The following is a 19,963-nucleotide window of genomic DNA, read 5'->3' as shown; positions in this document are numbered from 1 at the left end:
GCAGCATTGTCAGTATTCCAGGTGAGTTTAGGATCCCTTTGCTGATAATTCTAGAGTCACTGTATGAACTATGCTGGTGCACAATAGATTATCATAGAATCCCTACAGTGTGGAAGCAGACCATTTGGCCCAACAAGTCCTCACCAACCCTCCAAAGAGTAGCCCAACCAGACCCATTCCCCTATCCTATTACTTTATATTTCCCCTAACTAATGCACCTAAACTACACATCCCTGAACACTATGGGTAATTTAGCATGGTCAGTTCTCCCAATCTGCACATCTTTGGACTGTGGGAGGAAACCAGAGCACCCAAAGGAAACCCACGCAGACACAGGGAGAATGTGCAAGCTCCACACAGATAGTCACCTGAGCCTTGAATTGAACCTGGGTCCCTGGCACTGGGAGGCAGCAGTGCTAACTACTGAACCACCATGCTGCCCCATTATAGAAGGATGGAGGTCATTTAGTCCATCATGCCTGTTCCTTGGTGAAGCTCTCAGATTCCATTTCCATTTCCCTTCCCTGCTCCCATAGTCATGAGTTACTTCCCTTCAAGTAGTTACTCTATTCCCTTTTAAATTCTACTGTTGAATCTGCTTCCCTCACTTTTTCAGGTACTGCATTCCAGATCACAACAATGCACTGCACCAAAATTCTTTTCTCCTGTTGCTTGTGGTTGTTTTGCAAATCACCATAAATGTGTGTTCTCTCATTACTCGCTTTTCCTTCAGTGGAAAAAAGCTTCTCATTATTTATTCTACCAAAATATTTGTGATTTTGAACATTTAAATTAAGTCCAATAATCAACTGGATCTAGTTAAGCAAACACAAGTTGCCTTTAACAAATTAATCTTGACATTCATTTTCTAGTCTGTACTTTCACAAATGACAATTAATTTGTCCTGGATTATTGCTTAAAGCTTTCTCACCATCAGTGTTTCGCATGTTAGCTTTTGTTGCCAAGATTATCCCTCTCTACCTTTGCAAACAGGGCTGGAATATTTTCAATCCGCAAGCTTTCTGAACCACTTGCATTTCTTAGAAGGATTGCAAGACTGTGGCCACAGATTCCAATTTCCACCTTTACTTCCCTGCATAATCTTGTATGTCAGTCCACAAGGTGATTTTTCTATTTTGAGGACTAATACATTTTAAATACTAAAATAGATCCTGTCCAATATCATTAGCATTCCCTTCTTCATTGCTACATGACAGCATCCTCTCCTCCGGTGAAAACAGGTCCTAAAGTTACTGAAAGTAAGTACACTGGTGCAGTAAAGAAGGCATACTGCATGCTGGGCTTCATAGCGACAGGATTCAAGAACAGGAATAAGGATGTCTTATTGCGATAACACAGGGCACTGGTGACGCCATACTGAGAATATTCTGTGCAGTTTTGGTTTTGTTATCCAAGAAAGGATGTTCTTGCTGTCGAGGGAATATAGTGAAGGATTATCGAATTGATTATTAGGATAGCAGGACTGATGTATGAGGGAGACTGAGTCAATCAGTTTTAAAGTTTGGAAGAATGGGAGAGGGGTGGAATCTAATACAAATCTATCAAATTCTAACAAGTCTAGACAGAGTAGGTGCAGGAAGGATGTTCCTGATGGTGGGGGGAGTCCAGAAGGATAAGGATAAGAGGTAAACCTTTTAGGACTGAAATAAGGAGAAGTTTCTTCACCCAGACAGTGGTATGCCCATGGAATTCACTAAGCAAAAGTGAGGACTGCAGATATTGGAAACCAGAGTTTAGATCAGAGTGGTGCTAGAAAAGCACAGCAGGTCAGGCAGCACCCGAGGAGCAGAAAAATCAATGTTTCGGGCAAAAGCCCTTCATCAGGATTCCTGATGAAGGGCTTTTGCCCAAAACATCGATTTTCCTGCTCGTCGGATGCTGCCTGACCTGCTGTGCTTTTCTAGCACCACTCTGATCTAAACTGTGGAATTTACTACCACAGCAAGTGGTTGAGGTCAAAATATTATCTGTATTCAAGAAAGAGGCAGATATAGTCTTTGTGGTTCAAGGGATCTAGGGATATGGTGGGGGAGGGTGGGATTTGGGGATTGAACTCAATGATCAGCCAGAATCTTGGTTAATGTTTTGAGGGGTTGAATCGTCTGTTCATGCTCCTACCTTCTATGTTTCTCTGTATATTTAGTACTTCAGCCATGCCCTGTGTCTAAATATTGCCTTTTTGGTCTCTAATTGACCCTACTATTTATTTGACAATCTTTTTATGATTCATTTATTTATAAAAGACTTTTTGATTGCCATTTACATTAGCCACTGATCTCTTTCTGCAATTTTCCTCAATCTCTTCTATTAGATCTCCTCTTTACTTTCAGTATTGAACCTGGCTCTCTACATTATTGGGAATCTTACATTTGTCACAAGCCTCATTTTATTCTCTTTGTAACCTTTGCATCTATAGCTATCCAGAGAGCGCCAGCTGTGGATGTCCTTCCATTCCCCTTTCATGTGAATGCGTTTGAAATGTCACTGAACTATTAGCTATTTGAAGGCTTCACATTATTCAAGTGCAGAAAAGCCTTCTCATGCAAGTGCAAAGGTGTGACCCGTACACCCCAACACACTTAAAGTGAGGTGATGGATAGTATTTGGATAAATGCATGAAATTTATATGTTCCTACTCAGGTGGCAAAACGTTTTCTATCAAAGTGCTACAATATTTTAATTCCTTAGAATACCAATTCCAATTAATACTTCCTGAAATTCACTACCAAGTATTCTAAATTTTGCATAGTCTACAGATATCACAAGTTCAAGGGAAAAATTCTGGATGTGCTTTCTGCATTCCTCTTGTGATGGCAAATGTGTATCATATTAGATTTGTGTCTAAGAATATTCTTTCTGAAACCCACTTCTTTCATTAAATGCACTGAGAAAAGCACTAAAAGTAACTCTCTAAGCTTGTAAATATGTGGCAGTAAAAATAAATTAACTGTACAACATTAAAGTCCCTGACATGCAAAAACTTGTCATGCCTACTTAAAACTAGCAAACTGAACACATGCCCTGAATAAGGCTGATGCCAAGATTTAGAACTATGTCATACATTTGATAGCATCCCCAAGCAGAAAACCAGTTCAGGACTTAAACAGCAAGTGACTGGAAAGTGAATCAGTTTTGAGCAGCTTATGATTTCCCAGTTTCTTCATGCGCAATTCAATGCATCAAAGATACCTGCTCTAACATGGACTTGATTCACTCAAAGGAAAGGAGAAAGAAGCTAAAAATGGATGTGAATAAAGTTGTTGAGCTTATGGGTAGCTTATCATAATTGTAAACCCAAGAAGAAGTTCACAAGCAGAGACATAGTTAATAAAAGCTATAATTTCATGCAATTCAAAATTTAATTTGAATTAATTTTAATAACAGTGGCTTTACTGCTATGTATATTGCTTTATATCCTTCAACGTAGCTAAGTGAAATCTGCAATTACCTGGTGGCAGTCTTGGCAAGGATGGGTCATCTGCAGCTTGTTCTGTGGTTGAAACATTTGCAAAAAAGGCTGATTTCAGTAACGTTCATTAAACTGAGCACCACAGGACACTACTACTAGGATGAACATTTAATATTTCCTGGTATTCAAATTAGCAATAGCCTTGTTTAATCATTATACAAATTGTTCTCTATAAAAGCAAAGTTGATTCTTCCTGTTCAACGATACTTAACAAATTTGTAAGGCGATTTCAGCTATAAGTAAGAATAATAGGGTGGTTATGGTCAGGGATTTTAACTTTCAAAAGATTGGGACTGCCATAGTGTTAAGGGTTTAGATGGAGAGGAATTTTTTGAGTGTTTACAACAAAATTTTCTGATTCAGTATGTAGGTGTGCCTACTGGAGAAGGTGCAAAACTTGACCTACTCTTGGGAAATAAGGCTGGGCAAGTGTCCAAGCTGTCAGTGGGGAAGAATTTTGGGGCCAGCTACCACAATTCTATTTGTTTTAAAATAGTGATGGAAAAGAAGACAGGACCTAAAAGTTAAACTTCTAAATTTCTAAAGGCCAATATTGAAGGTATTAGGCAAGAACTTTCAAAAGTTGATTGGGTGCAAATGTTGGCAGGTAAAGGGACGGCTGGAAAATGGGAAGCCTTCAAAAATTAGATAACAAGAGTCCAGAGACAGTATGTTCCTGTTAGGGTGAAAGGCAAGGCTGGTAGGGAATGCTGGATGACCAGAGAAATTGAGATTTTGGTCAAGAAAAAGAAAAAAACATATGTCAGGTATAGACAGGAGATATTGAGTGAATTGTCAGAAGAGTATAAAGGCAGTAGGAGTACACTTAGGAGGGAAATCAGGGAGGCAAAATGGAGACATGAGATATCTTTGGCAAATAGGATTAAGGAGAATCCAAAGGGATTTCATAAATATGTTAAGGACAAAAGGATAACTAGGGAGAGAAGAGGACCTCTCAAAGATCAACAAGCTTTTGTGTGGAACCGCAGGAGATGGGGGAGATACTAAATGAGCATTTTGCATCAGTGTTTACCTTGGAGAAGGACATGGGAGATACAGAAATAGATGGTGACATCTTGAAAAATGCCCATATTACAGAGAACGAGGTGCTAGATGTCTTAAAGCACATAAAAGTGGATAAATCCCTCGGACCTGATCAGTTGTATTCTAGCACTCCATGGGAAGCTAGGGAAGTAATTATTGGGCCCCTTGTTGAGATATTTTGATCATCGATAGTCACAGGTGAGGTGCCGAAAGACTGCAGGTTAGCTAATGTGGTATCACCATTTAAGAAAGGTGGTAAGGACAAGTCAGGGAATTATAGACCGGTGAGCCTGACATTGGTGGTGGGCAAGTCGCTGGGGGAAATCCTGAGGTACAGGATTTAAATGTATTTGGAAAGGCTAGGACTGATTAGGGATAGTCAATTTGGCTTTGTGGGTGGGAAATCATGTCTCACTAACTTGATTGAGTTTTTTGAAAGAGTAACGATGAGAATTGATGAGGGCGGAGCAGTGGACATGATCTATATGGACTTCAGTAAGACATTTGACAAGATTCCTCATGGTAGGTTGGTTAGCAAGGTTACATCACATGGAATACTGGGAGAACCAGCCATTTGATACAGAACTGGCTCAAAGGCAGAAGACAGACAGTAGTGGTGGAGGGTTGTTTTTCAGACTGGAGGCCTGTGACCAGTGGAGTGCCACAAGGATCGGTGCTGGGTCCACTGCTTTTCATCATTTATATAAATGATTTGGATGTGAGTATAAGAGGTATAGTTAGTAAGTTTGTAGATGACAACAAAATTGGAGGTGTTGTGGACCTCAGAGTTCAACAAGAGCTTGATCAGATGGGCCAAGGAGTGACAGATGGTGTTTAATTTAGATAAATGTGACGTGTTGCATTTTGGAAAGGCAAATCAGGTAGGTCTTAATGGTAAGATCCAGGGGAGTGTTGCTGAACAAAGGGACCTTGAAGTGCAGGTTCATAGTTTCTTGACAGTGCAGTCGCAGGTAGATAGGATAGTGAAGAAGGCATTTGGTGTGCTTTCCTTTATTGGTCATAGCATTGAGTATAGAAGTTCAAGATTTGAGTAAAGATTTGTAGCTTGGGTGCTGGTTGTTGTGGTTGTGGGCGTGTTCGCCAAGCTAGGAAGTTGATTTGCAAATGTTTGTCCCCTGAATCGGTGACACCTTCAGAGAAACTACTTGCAGATACCAACACCTACCTCCAGAGGGAGTGTGACCCAATGCCACAGCTAACCAATAGAGTAAACAACACACTATGGAACCTTCAAAAAATGGACTAATAACCTACAAAAGATGAAACCAGAAAGCAACAACACCCCAAGATTTTATGGATTACCCAAAGTACACAAACCAGATATACCACTTAGACCAATGTGGCACTTCCAGGAACACCATCGCATAAACTGGCAAAAGAAGGCCAACAAAAACTAAGACATCTTATTAGCAGATCGAAACACTCCATACAATAATCACAGGAATTCCTAGAGAACTTCAAGAACATAAACATAGACAAGGACAAAGCTCTCATTTGATGTAACGGCACTGTTCACTTCAATTGCAAAATTCTAGCCAGAGACACAAAAGACGACCTCCTGGACAAGCAGAACAGACAACATGATGGGGAGCCTATCAAAAAGGACTGCATACTCAAACTACTAGAACTGTGCTTGACAACTCACTTCACATTCAATAACCAAATATATGAACAGATCAATGCAACACCTATGGGATCACCCATCTCTGGGTTCATAGCAGAAGCAGTTACGCATAGATTGGAACAAACAGCCCTCACACAAATCCAACCCAACTCTGGGTCAGATGTGTAGTCAACACTTTTGTTATCATTAAGAGAACAGAAATCGAGAACACACACCGGATTATCAATACCATACTCATAGGGATCAGATTTATGAGAGAGGGGAAACCAACAATTAACTCCCATTCCTGTATGTGATGGCACAAAGAACACAGAACAGTGAATGCACCACAAAAGTGTACAGGAAAGCTGCACATACTGACCAGGTTCTGCACTACAACAGCAACCATCCAAACACACAAGAGAAGTTGCAATATGACCCTGTTCAAAAGGGCTACAACACACTGCAGCACTCCCAACCTACGAAGGGAAGAAGAAAACCTCTACAGAGTCTTTGCAAAGAATGGATATCCCCGCTACTTCATCTGCAGATGCCTAACAGACAAACAACGTGATGAGGACATGCCACAACCTAACTCACTAGCCACCCCACCTTATATAAAAAACATCTCAGAACTGACAGCCAGACGTCTCTGATCACTGGGATTCATGACTGCCCATAAACCGACAGCCATGCTCAGACAACTCACCAGGACAAAAGACCCGATACCCATCATGTGTAAGACTAACGTAATTTACAGGATTCCATGCAAAGACTGTATGAAACACTATATGGGACAAACAAGCAGACAACTAGTAATCCGCATTCACGAACACTAACTAGCCACTAAACGCCATGACCAGCTATCCCCAGTAGCCATATACACAGAAGACAGGGACCACAAATTCGACTGAGACAACACAATGATGATAGGACCAGTAGAAACAGAACCAAATAAATTCCAGAAGACACAGTACAGGAGCACTTCACAGGAGGCTCCAAAGTGCTGAAGATGCCACCGAGACAGGGGACAAAAGTGTGCAAATCAACTTCCCAGCTCGGCGAACATACCCACAACCATGATGTTGAGTACTGTATAGGGGAGTTGGGAAGTCATGTTGCGATTGTACAGGATATTGGTGAGGCCACTGTTGGAATATTGTGTGCAATTCTGGTCTTCCTCCTCTCGGAAGGATGTTGTGAAACTTGAAAGAGTTCAGAAAAGATTTACAAGGATGTTGCCAGGTTTGGAGGATTTGAACTATACAGAGGGGCTGAATAAGCTGTGGCTGTTTTCCCTGGAGCACCTAACGCTGAGGGGTGACCTTATACAGGTTTATAAAATTATGAAGGGGCAGAGATAAGATAAATAGACAAAGTCTTTGCCCTGGGGTGGGCGAGTCCAGAACTAGAGGGCAGAGGTTTAGGGTGAGAGGGGAAAAATATAAAAGGGACTTAAGAGGCAACTTTTTCACACAGAGGATGGTGCGTGTATGGAATGAGCTTCTGGGGGAAGTGGTGGAAGCTGGTACAATTTCAGCATTTAAAAGGCATCTGGATGGGTATATGAACGGGAAAGGTTTAGAGGATATGGGCCAAGTGCTGGCAAATAGGACTAGATTAGGTTAGAATTTCTGGTCGGCATGGTCGAGTTCGACCAAACGGTCTTTTTCCACGCTGCACATCTCTATGACTCTATATTTTAAAGACAGTTCTCAAAAGCATTTGTGTTTATTAATGTGTCATTTACTTCTGTCTTTCAAGCTGATATCTTTTTATTCTTCATTAATGGGATGTGGTTTTTCTGGCAAAGTCTGAATTTACCACCCATTGCTAAGTATTCCTGAGAAGATAGTGGCAAACTGTTTACTTGAATACAATGAAATGGCTTGCTAGGCCATTTCAGAAAGCAGGTAAGAGTCAACCATTATACTGTGGAGTCACATTTAGGCCAGATTATGTCAGGTCAGCAGATTTCTTTCCCTAGTGGACATTAGTGAGTCAGTTGTGTTTTCTTTCAATAATCCAATAGTCACAATTAATAATGCTAGATTTTTATTCTAGGTTTATTTAATTGAAATAGTAATATTCAATAGTTATAAAAATAATGAAGTTCTTTTTAAAAAGTGTGTAATGCAAACAGCAGCACTGAAGTTGAATCTCTACAGCAGTTATTCCCATTGTCTTCTGTAACTTCAATGAAAAGTTCTCAGAGAAGTCAAAGAAACAGCAACAGCAGTATTCAGACCATTTCTCCAATTTCTATGGAATGTCCACGAAGGACACAGTGAATGATCAGGAAAACCCTTGACAAGATTCAACTCCATTACATCACCTTTCAGGGTAATATTGGGACCACACTGTATAGAGGACAAAGGTGTTTAGGTACCATATTAATAACATTTAAACAGCTAACAACATACCCATAAAGACAATCAAAAATTTTCAAAATCTGCATTTATATAAAGTCTTATTACATATCACATAAATGTCTACATGTATTTTACATAAACTGAACACGTTTTGAAAAGCACTGATGATTAATTATGCATAGCAGCCCTTCCCTGCACATGAGCAATAGCATAAATATAAAATTAATCTATATTAGATGATGCAGATTTTGACAAAACAATTGATTAGAATTTCGGAAGAACAAAGCCAGAACCACAAATAAGAAGTTGGTGTGTGGAAGAGGACGAAAGGGTTAATCAGGAGCACTTCTTTAATTTGAATTGGAAGCAAGGCAAACCTAGGCAAAGTGAACTATGGTCCGGGGGTTGCACATCCCCTCATTCTCCCAGTGACTGTGTATGCAAAGAGCCTTCCACAATTCTTTGTGTAAGGCCAAGAAATGTCTGATGCCCATCTGAACCAGTAGACTAGACAACAAAGGTGTAGACTTATTTTGTATGTGTGCAATAATTGTTTTGATAATCAATACCCCAATGCTCCACCGGAAATGAGTCAAGTCTTGTCTTAAAAAAATTAAGGCTATGATTTTTATCTAGGTACTACCTGGATTATTATTTGGCTGGCCATCCTCAGCAGTCGTTTCATTGGCATCTAGAGAATAATTATTAACTTAATTATTAACTTTTACAATCTCTAAAGCAAAAGATATAATTTCAGGATCTAACAAAGGATTCATTCATAGTGTAACAAACTTGTGCACAATTAAATAGAAACAGTACTGAGATGAAGTGTTGCAGTTGTAGACAAAAATAATGTACAATGTTATAGAGCAATGTAAAATATGTATACATTACCAAGTTCTGCCTCAGATGAGTCGGAGCTTCTATGTTCTTGTTGAGTGACATTTAGAATGTTATGCAAAAACAAATAAAAGTTAATATTTCTATCATGGAATAAGAGTAAAACCAAAATACACCCTCAAACAAACAAATATTTAAAAGATTGCTTAAGTTGTTTGTAATGCTAGTAAAGTTAATTCAGTTAAGAAATTTCAAAAGACGTTTTGGGAATGAGTTGGTTGTTTTGTACAAATCAATGTGTGTTTTATTCTAGTCTCATACTAAGTGTTATAAATGTTAATTATTAGCCATTCTATCGTAACATTATCTAATCAGATTTTTATGTTTAAATAAATATACCTAAGTTTGAATACAATAATGCTAAATTCACTAAATTGAATACTGAAACTCTTGATCAGTCTAAGTACAGTAAACTCACTGGCATCCAAGGATGAAGGGTGCCAATTATAAGAACGGGCCAGTTGAGACCGTGACTGCTCATAAATTGCATCAGCCAAGTTTGATCAATGAGAACAAGAGAGAGGGGGAGAGGTCAATCGGTCAGTTCCCAGGTGGAGGAGACTTCCTCCTGTCAAATGCTGCTTTTACAAGCATTTCAGATATTGCAAATTTTAGTTTACATCAAAAGAAAGAAACATGTCCGCTTACCAGACTCACTCTTTCCAGATTCTGAAGAACCTTCATCATCTGAACCTTTCACAATAAAAAGGGGGAAATTATAAATATCTGTGAAGCTCCTTTACAGGTCAACGGTCAAGAATTTGATTAGAGTGCCCAGTCAGTGTAAGTGTAGTGGGGTGGCCTCCAAGTCAGCCATTGTCCAAAGGTAAGACCTGTACTCAAATTGTCAGGTGGGATTATTTTCATAGTCAAGACAGATAGCCCTTGCTTGTAAGGAATAGTAGTGGAATGCTGCCATTTGTCTCAATGGTGCCTGTGCTGTTCCAACAATAGATCAGTTCCCAGGTAAGGCCCAAAAATCAGAAGGTCAACTACTTAAAAGTTGTTCCTAACATTGGGATATGGGTTCAATTATCTTAGGATCTAAGAGATCTCTGCATTCTTTTTGAGGTCTCCACTTGACTTAGACATAAACCCCTTAAACCACAGAACTTCCGACATGCTCATTTTGAGCCTTAAGGTTTTAGAGGTTGATAAAGAGGCTGAAAACCTTATGGTTGGTATCACAAGATGACTACTTCAAAAAGTTAGGTTTGTGAGATATCAATTTTTTAAAACGTGAACAAAAAAAAAGAAAATTAAGACAAAGCAAAAAAGTGAAAACACCCACCAATGAAGCTTGCCCCTCTGCATGCTGATATTGGCCAGTATTTAATGTGATTGATGGAAGTCTTACACTGGTTAGAAAACCACTGTGGGAATCCTGTCCCACGTTTCTCCCAAGCATCGCAAAGCTATTTCATTCCAATCAGGCAATTAGCTGGGCAGCGTCAGGCAGTCAACGTGATTAAGCCCCTTGTAAATCCATTCTTCTACACCCATCTCAAGAGTTGTCGACCAATCAGAGCTCAGCAGCCCGTCGTGTATGCAGGCTGACAATCATTGGGGGGATGGGGGATGTCATTGGTGAGTAGGGATGGGAGTGGTGTAGTTAGAAGTAAAATCAGGAAGTGACACGCACATCCATTACAATATCCACCATTCCTACCCCATTACACTGCTGAAATATTCAACAGTGTTTACTGGGCAATGTTTCAGTATGGTGTGTCTCTTGACTGTCCATGATTGAATATTTCTGTTCTAGGTGAGTGGGAAATGATATGTTCATCTGATAGCAGCAAGACTGTGAAAAATTGAACACCACTGACCTGACTCTGAATTTTCAACAATATCTGGATTTTGTTCTGTAAAATAAAAAAAAACCAACAGTAGTGGAAGACACAGCAAAATCAATATGAGGATTCACAAAAGTCTTTTATGCAGGATCCTCAAAACAAAAACAATAAAAGGGTCTATTCATCCATATAAGTAAGTTGTGTATAGTCCTTGCTAGCAAAAACAATTGTGGTAAAGTTATGGAAATAAGTCTATATAAATGCTATCTACATTTCCTCTAAAATGAAGTTATATCCCTTACTATAACGCTGCTTTCCACTAACAGAAACACAAACCTTTCTATCCTCCTTGCATGCTGCCTTTCCTGTCCTTGGGCTTGAAGGAGATTAACGCTCGCCAGTCCTTTTTCTGTCCCATTCACTGTACCAAACACTGATGCCTTGGACTTTGCCAATGGACCAGTGATCCCTCTCTTTCCCTTCTAGAATGCCTGTTCGCTCATCCAAAATGCAAAAATATAAGAGAATATGGCCTCCCTGAAGGAAGAAATACTTCAGCCACAGTACTTAAAGGAGATGAATATTAAGCATGCTCCTATTCCCTGGATTGAACAAAGCACAGAATGTGCTCATTTACACTGGCAGACGTTGGCTCAGTGTGCCAGCTCTCAATTATTTCAACAGTACCACGGTGCAATGCCTGTGCACACTCCCAAAATATATGCAACAATAAAAGCTTGGGAAGGAAAACCAAAAGGATAGACTACTTGTGATCAAGAATATTGTCCAGGATGAGGATGTCTTGATGCTAAAAGTGGAAATGCACTGACCTTATTTGAAGAGAACCATCAGAGAAATAAATTATATAGGAAGCATGGTCTATATTTAATATTCCCACATATTTTCTCGGCTTTAATACTTTGTAGCCCTGTCAGGTCATGTGCAAAACACACAACAGCTACAGGTACACTCAAAACAGCCAGAACTATCAGTGAAGCCAAACACCTACCTTTTAAGTCAATTGTTGGAGTTCTCTCTTCACTGTAAGAAAATTAAAGACCAGTTACATGTCAGTTGTGGTCCTTATGTCTGATGTTTTGCATCAACATTTAGATTATCTCCTTTATCTTTAACAGATAGTGGAAGAGAATAGCTTTCATAACTGAAGTAATGCTAAAAAGAAACTAAAACCACTACAATACAATACTGCATATCACATTTGTGTTTTGTACTGCCACAAACAAAAAGTGGTAAAATTTCAATTGTCCAAAGTTTTTATGGAACTGCAAGGTGAATAAGGCACTGATTTTAACTTCCCTAGAGATCTGACTCAGTGTTTAGCACTGCTGCATCATAGCACCAGGGACGGGGTTTCAATTTCAGCCTCGGGCAACTGTCTGTGTGGAGTCTGCATATTTTCCCTGTGTCTGTGTGGGCTCCCTCCTGTTCTCTGCTTTCCTCTCACAGTCCAAAGATGTGCAGGTTAAGGTGGATTGGCCATGATAAATTTCCCATAGTATCCAAGGATATGTAGGCTTGGTGGGTTAGCCATGGGAAATACAGGATTACAGTGATATGGTGAGAAGGATCTGAGATGCTCTTCAGATTGGTTTGGACTTGATGGGCCAAATGGCTTATTGCCACACTATAGGGTTCCTATGATTCTAAAACCTGCATTTCTGTAATATTAACAACCAACACAGATACCTTGAAATTCTCTTAATTTCCTGAGTTGTTGCTACAGGAGATATATTTTCAACCAATCATACATGTTGTTATGACAGAGGAGAGTGCACTGCTGTTTTCAAGCCCGACCCCTCCCCTGGCCACAACTAATAAATTTAAATACTTCATAGTCAACAAAATACTTTTTCCAGATTGAGATTAGAATAAGAAAATCCATAATCCAGGTTTCTTTAGCAAACAATATTACTGCTTTATTGCAAAAACAGGTTTTATTCAGAAAAGATGTAAAGCTGATTAACACACAGTTTGTAATCGGAATAAAAATGTGATTTTTATTCCAAATAATGAAACAAACACACATTAAATCAAATAATATTAAATAACTTTCTCTACAAAGATTAATTTTGAAAAATAACAACACTTTGGCCAATAATTGCTAGTTTTTAAAAGAAATAAAAGTATAAGGTGTAATGTTCAAGATGGTTTTTATTCAGCATCCTGGCATATGTAATGAACACCACTAAACGTAGGCAGCTGTAATTAAGAACTTTAAACTAGATTCATTCGAGAATCTTCAAGAATTCAGTCTTTTCAAGAGAACAGCTGCAGCAGTTTTTTCAGGTATTACACTACATTCTCCAAAATGGTTTTCTCAGTATGGCAGAGTTTGACTTGTGGAGACTCTTTCTCTGAACAGCTCCACCACAAATGAACTCCAAATAATATTAAAAACAAAGCCATACACCCAGGCATGTGATTTACAATAAACAAGTCAAAGCAATTGGCTTAGCTTTGTGATTTCCATGAAGTGTCTTTAAAAAATAAGCTCTTAATGACCCCTGTTATAGAATCATAGAGATGTACAGCACAGAAACAAACCCTTCGGTCCAACTCATCCATGCCGACCAGATATCTCACCTGGCCTGTATCCCTCCGAATCCTTCCTATTCATACACCCATCCAGATGCCTTTTAAAGTTGCAATTGTACTAGCCTCTTCCACTTCCTCTGGCAGCTCATTCCATACACGTACCACCCTCTGCGTGAAAAAGTTGCCCCTTAGGTCTCTTTTATATCTTTCCCCTCGCATCCTTAACCTATGCCCTCTAGTTCTGGACTCGCCCACCCCAGAGAAGAGACTTTGTCTATTTATCCCATCCATTTCCGTCACAATTTTGTAAACCTCTATAAGGTCACCCCTCAGCCTCCGACGCTCCAGGGAAAACAACCCTAGCCTATTCAACCTCTCCCTATAGCTCAAAGCCTCCAATACTGACAACATCCTTGTAAATCTGTTCTGAACCCTTTCAAGTTTCACAACATCATTCCGATAGGAAGACAGAATTGCACGCAATATTCCAACAGTGGCCTAATCAATGTCCTGTATAGCCGCACCATGACCTCACAACTCCTGTACGCAATACTCTGACCAATAAAGAAAAGCATACCAAATGCCTTATTTACTGACATATATCTACTTGCAACTCCACTTTCAAGGAGCTATGAATCTGCACTCCAAGGTCTATTTGTTCAGCAACACTTCCAAGGACCTTACCATTAAGTGTATACGTCCTGCTAAGATTTGCTTTCCCAAAATGCAGCACCTCTCGTTTGTCTAAATTAAACTCCACCTGCCACTTCTCAGTCCATTGGTCCATCTGAACAAGATCCTGTTGTAATCTGAGATAACCTTCTTCGCTCTCCACTACACCTCTAATTTTGGTGTCATCTGCAAACTTACTAACTACACCTCTTATGTTCACATCCAAATCATTTATATAAAATAGGTTCAGATATCTAAATGAATCAAAGTCCGCAACTGTGTATTATAAAACCTCAAAGATATATGGTACTAATAAAGCTTCTTCAAACAGTGTGACTAAAAATGTATGACTGAACCTGTGACTCCAAACGGGTTGAAAAGAAAGGAATCACTACACAAATTACTAAGTTACAACAGCTTAAAACAGCAAAGTGATACACAGCGAAAATAACACTTCCAACTTAAGAAGATACCGTAATCATGGAGCAGCAATTTATATTTTAAAAAAAAGTTTTAAAATGCAGATAATAATTATTTATACTTCATATGTTATAATGAGAAACAGACTTTCACTTTATTTCATGAAATAACTAATGTCAGTCTGCAATTGGAATAGATGGAGAATGTCATTTCTTGGAATAAGAAGGGAATTGCGATAATTTTTGGTATCAGTTATACAAACAGAAACTAGAATAGATGCAGTACTCTAAAAGGCACGATAACATAATAAACTGAAAGTACTGCATGTGCTACCAGACCTGTTTTTGATTGCCCTGGCACATACTTGTCAGGCACTCAACCGTCTTAACACATGGCTCCAACATACACAAATGGGCCCATTATTTACCTAAAGCCCTCCAACCTACCATTCCACGCCAACTTCCACCGTCCACCACTTTCTTCCTTACAATCTCCACTACCACCCAGCCAAATTAGTTGTCTGTCCTGGCCCAGTAACTGACCAGCCTTCAATTACCTGAGGTATTGCAGTAGCCTAATTTAAAATTACAGTTTCCCAGTAATACTGCCAGCTCCATGAAAAGGCAAATCAACACCCAATATTGGGAGAGCCTCAGGCATGACTAACAGGTGTCCGCACTGTATTCTACAACTCCTACACTTCAAAAAATGGAAATGCACAAATTTCTAGGCCACTTTTTGTAGACTGAAACATAGAAGCATCAGCAGATCAAAAGTTACACAAAACATGTTTTGTACTGCCACAAACAAAAAAGGCACACAATACATCTATTCCAAAGAGGAGTCATGGGACTCAAAATATTAATTTTGCTTCTCTCTCCACAGGTGCTGCCAGAGCTACTGAATTTCACCAGGACTTTCTGTTTCATTCCCAAAACATTATAGTCACAGCTCTGATGCTTTGTCTTAAGGTATTCCTGGACTTATCTAGTTCTGTTGGCTGGACAGCTGGCTTCTGATGCAGAATGATGCCAACAGTGTGGGTTCAATTCTTGTGTTGGTTAGAGGTCACCATGAATGTCCTGCCTTCTCAAACTCACCCTTTGCCTGAGGCATTAACATAACCCTCAAGTTAATCTCAACACCAGTTGTCTCTCTCCAACGAGAATTGGAGAATATGGTGACTTTACCTTTATACCCATATGATATAATTTTATGAAAAAGATTAATCCACAGCTACAGTGAAATTGCACAAAGGCAAATGCAGTTTAGTGTGCCGTTTAGGTGGGTGGAAGAATATAATACAGAAGGAAACTCTTCACTTCTCAAGATTATTTGAGCACATAAGCCTTTTGTGTTCCAGTTAATTCCATGTGCCAATCTAAAAAGCGGTTAAGTACCTTTTCAGCAATATTTAACCTCAGCCCAGTGAAAATGATAGTCAGCACAGCAAGGTGATGGATTCAGGTTAAACTATTGTTATTTTTGAGGATAGTAGGCAAGATATGTCATCTCAATTTCAGTGAGGTTAATGAATTTACTTCCATTGATTTCAATCCTGAATAATGCCAATGTAAAGACTAGCTTTGAACTCTAGCCTGATTATATTGCTGTGCTCAGTTAGGTACTAGACTGCTGACACTGGATGACGTTTTTGGAAATGTTGGCTCCATACAGCACATCTGTAAACATACTAGATGGCAAACTAAAGTCTGTTATTCCAAATTCACATTTAAAGGAGATACATATATTCCTTAAATTACTTTCACATATTCCAAAATGAACAATGTCAGATCAGTGGTCACTGCGAGGATCCATCAGTTACAATTTTGTTGGATTAATTTTGAATTTGGCTCTTCAAACATGGATCTGAGAATAACACAAGCCCAGATCTGGGATGGATTATTGAACCAGAGCTTGTGAGTGTAAGTGTGACTTGAGGAGAAAGGCAATTACTAAGGAAAAAATAAATATTTGATGTTATAACCATTGGACCTGCCTGGCTTCCATTATTAATAAACAAAATATGGCACATAATATCTCTACAACAAAACGTAAGGGATAAACAGCTTAGTGCAGAAGAGAAACGGCACTGTTGTTCAGATAAGCTGAATATCTGCCACCAACCCAGAAACAGGAGGTTGGTATTATCGATGTTATAATTGGACAACCATTCTGCTTGACCTAGAACCATAAATCGCTTTCCTGAAGAAGGGCTTATGCGAAACGTCGATTCCCCTGCTCCTTGGAAGCTGCCTGACCTGCTGCGCTTTTCCAGCAACACATTTGTCAGCTCTGATCTTCAGCATCTGCAGTCCTCACTTTCTCCTAGAACCATAAATCGTCTAACTTGTAGCTGGCTCTCCATCGCTGCCCCCCCTCCCCCACAATGGTAGCTGCCTTCCTCACCATTCCGCTGGCAGGTTCCTCCCTGTTCCCCTCACTCACTGTCAGTATGCCATTCAACTCAGACAGAGGGGTAGTGGGTGAGGCACTGAAGGCTCTTTCTAACCAGAGTCAAGTGTTCTAGTTAATTTTAGAGCATCATGCTGCTATGTGAAATAAACCTGACCTCTGAAGCCATTACACAAATCCTGTGTCATTGCTGACAGTGACATACAGACATTGAAACTGCATGGGTTGTGTGGGCAGTTGTTTGGTAATAAATGCAGTCAAAATATTGACAAAATTCTCCAACTGGAGATTTCTATGGGAACTTTTATGAGCTTTGAGGCACCAAACACTCGGGCACATTTGCATGTGATTGTCTCTTTGAAAAAAAACAAGGAGCTATTTAAAAGGGCAGAAGACCTGTTCCCAGTGTTCTAGTCAATACTTCACATACAGTCAACATCACTAAACCAGATGATGTGGTCATTAGCACATTGCCTTTCTGGGATCTTACGTCTAATATTTCAACAGGGATTGCACTTCAAAAGTACACTACTGACAATAAAATAGCTTAGGCCAAACCTCTGCTTTATGATCTATCCACGCAGCTCCCTAAAAAAAAATTCAACCACAAACGAATTGGCCATGCTAAATTGCCCGTAGTGTTAGGTGAAGGGGTAAATGTAGGGGAATGGGTCTGGGTGGGTTTCTCTTCGGAGGGTCGGTGTGGACTTGTTGGGCCGAAGGGTCTGTTTCCACACTGTAAGTAATCTAATCTAAAATAATGATCAACTTGCATAGCTTTCTGACTTGGCGTGTATTCAGAAGAAGAACAAATCGGCTATTGATGCGGTTTACAGTATATGGATCTCAGATGGTAGCCAATAGGTATAACCACAATGGTCGTGTCAGACTGTAGGCTGCTCTCTCATTTGAGACAGGCAACCAGTGTAGTTTACCACACTTCAGGGAAGGGGAGAGGATGAGAAGGTCACAGAGCTTACTAAAGGTAAAGTTGCCATAGCCTTATCAGACACTAGGGCTGCTCTCTCATTAGACAGAGACAACTGGTCATGGATTAACCCAAGGGTCACCACAACTCACGTGAGGCAACAGGTTGAGAAAGACAATCCTTCATGGTAACCTCAGCCAGTGTAGAAACCTGTGCAGTTGACAGCACTCTGCACTACAAACCAGCCTCAGTCAATGGAAGGCAATCAGAAAGCTTCCCGATCAGTTCCAGAGTTAGGCAGGGCTGCCTACTCTCTCCTGCCTTGTTTGTGTGTTGTATAGAGGTTTTGCTGTGTGTACATCAGGTAGGATTCAAACCTGACAGCGGTAGGGCATGTGCAAAGTCGAGGGAGGAGTGCATTGCCAAGGTGAAGCAGAAACTGGTCTATTGGGAGCACAATTCCCTCTTCATTGCGGGTAAAAACCTAGTCATCAGGTGTGAGGTGCTTTCTCTGTTGTTGTATGTGGCGCAAGTCTGGCGCATTCCCAGAACCTGTGCCATTGCAGTCACCCAAGCCGTCTTCCACTTCAGCTGGAGGTCAGAGATAGACTGTATCCACTGGGACACCATGTACAAAATTCCTGAGTCATGGTTGTCTTCAGATTAAACCATCAACAGTTGCTTCTCTTTAGTGAGTGAGCAGCCCTACTGTCTGAAAACCAAAAGAATCGCAGATGCTGTAAATCAGAAACAAAAACAGATTTTGCTGGAAAAGCTGAGCAGGTCTGGGAGCATCTGTGTACAGAAATCAGAGTTAACATTTTGTGTCACAGAGTCATAGAGATGTACAGCATGAAAACAGATCCTTTGGTACAACTCGTCCATGCCAACCAGATATCCCAACATAATCTAGTCCCACCTGCCAGCACCCAATCCATAACCCTCCAGAGCCTTCCTATTCATATACCCATCCAAATGCCTTTAAAAAGCTGCGATTGTACCAGCCTCCACCATTTCCTCAGGCAGATCATTTCATGCACGTACCATCCTCTGCATGAAAACGTTGCCCCTTAGGTCTCTTTTTATCTTTCCCCTCTCACCCTAAACCTATGTCCTCTAGTTCTTGATTCCCCGACCCCCCCGGAAAAGACTTTGTCTATTTATCCTATCCATGCCGTCATGATTTATAAACCTCTATAAGGTCACCCCACAGCCTCTGACGATCCATGGAAAACAGCCCCAGCCTGTTCAGCCTCCCCCTATTGCTCAAACCCTGACAACATCGTTGTAAATCTTTTCTGAACCCTTTCAAGTTTCACAACATCTTTCCGATAGGAAGGAGACCAGAAATGCACGCAATATTTCAACAGTGACCTAACCAATGCCCTGTACTGCTGCAACATGACCTCACAACTCCTGTACTCAATACAGAGGAACCTCGATTATCCGAACGAGATGGGCGGGCACTATTTCGTTTGGATAATTGATTATTCGGTTAATTGATTTCCTCGGGGTCTCAGAGTTTTCTGAGAAGTCTGCTCCCTGTTCAGGTCACTAAGCAAAAGCACACTGCGCGCAACCCCGCCCACTCCCAACTCACCCCGCCCACACCAACCCCGCCCCGGCCCGCCCCAGCCCTGTCCACTCCCACCCCGCCCCACCCACTCCAACCCCGTCCACTCCAACCCTGCCCGCTCCAAACCCGCCCCAACCTTGTCCACTCCCACCCTGCCCCGTCCCGCCCCA

General features: G+C 40.4%; 1 protein-coding gene across 2 annotated transcripts in view; it reads right to left on the bottom strand.

The window, feature by feature from the left end:
• Positions 1–19,963, bottom strand: part of si:dkeyp-97b10.3 (NACHT, LRR and PYD domains-containing protein 1) — an 86,667-nt gene that overhangs the window by 39,287 nt on the left and 27,417 nt on the right. For both annotated transcript variants that reach the window (XM_043702084.1, XM_043702083.1), the window contains exons 2-7: positions 12,236–12,267; positions 11,260–11,295; positions 10,079–10,123; positions 9,425–9,460; positions 9,174–9,221; positions 3,470–3,511 (exon numbers count right to left, since the gene is read on the bottom strand). In XM_043702084.1, the coding sequence (XP_043558019.1) occupies positions 3,470–3,511; positions 9,174–9,221; positions 9,425–9,460; positions 10,079–10,123; positions 11,260–11,295; positions 12,236–12,267 (239 nt within the window). The remainder of the gene's footprint in view (positions 1–3,469; positions 3,512–9,173; positions 9,222–9,424; positions 9,461–10,078; positions 10,124–11,259; positions 11,296–12,235; positions 12,268–19,963) is intronic.

The sequence above is a fragment of the Chiloscyllium plagiosum genome, chromosome 13, assembly GCF_004010195.1.
Source record: "Chiloscyllium plagiosum isolate BGI_BamShark_2017 chromosome 13, ASM401019v2, whole genome shotgun sequence".
Classification (NCBI taxonomy): Eukaryota; Metazoa; Chordata; class Chondrichthyes; order Orectolobiformes; family Hemiscylliidae; genus Chiloscyllium; species Chiloscyllium plagiosum.
The sequence above is the reverse complement of the archived record's forward strand: the minus strand, read 5'-3'. Positions and strand labels throughout refer to the sequence as shown.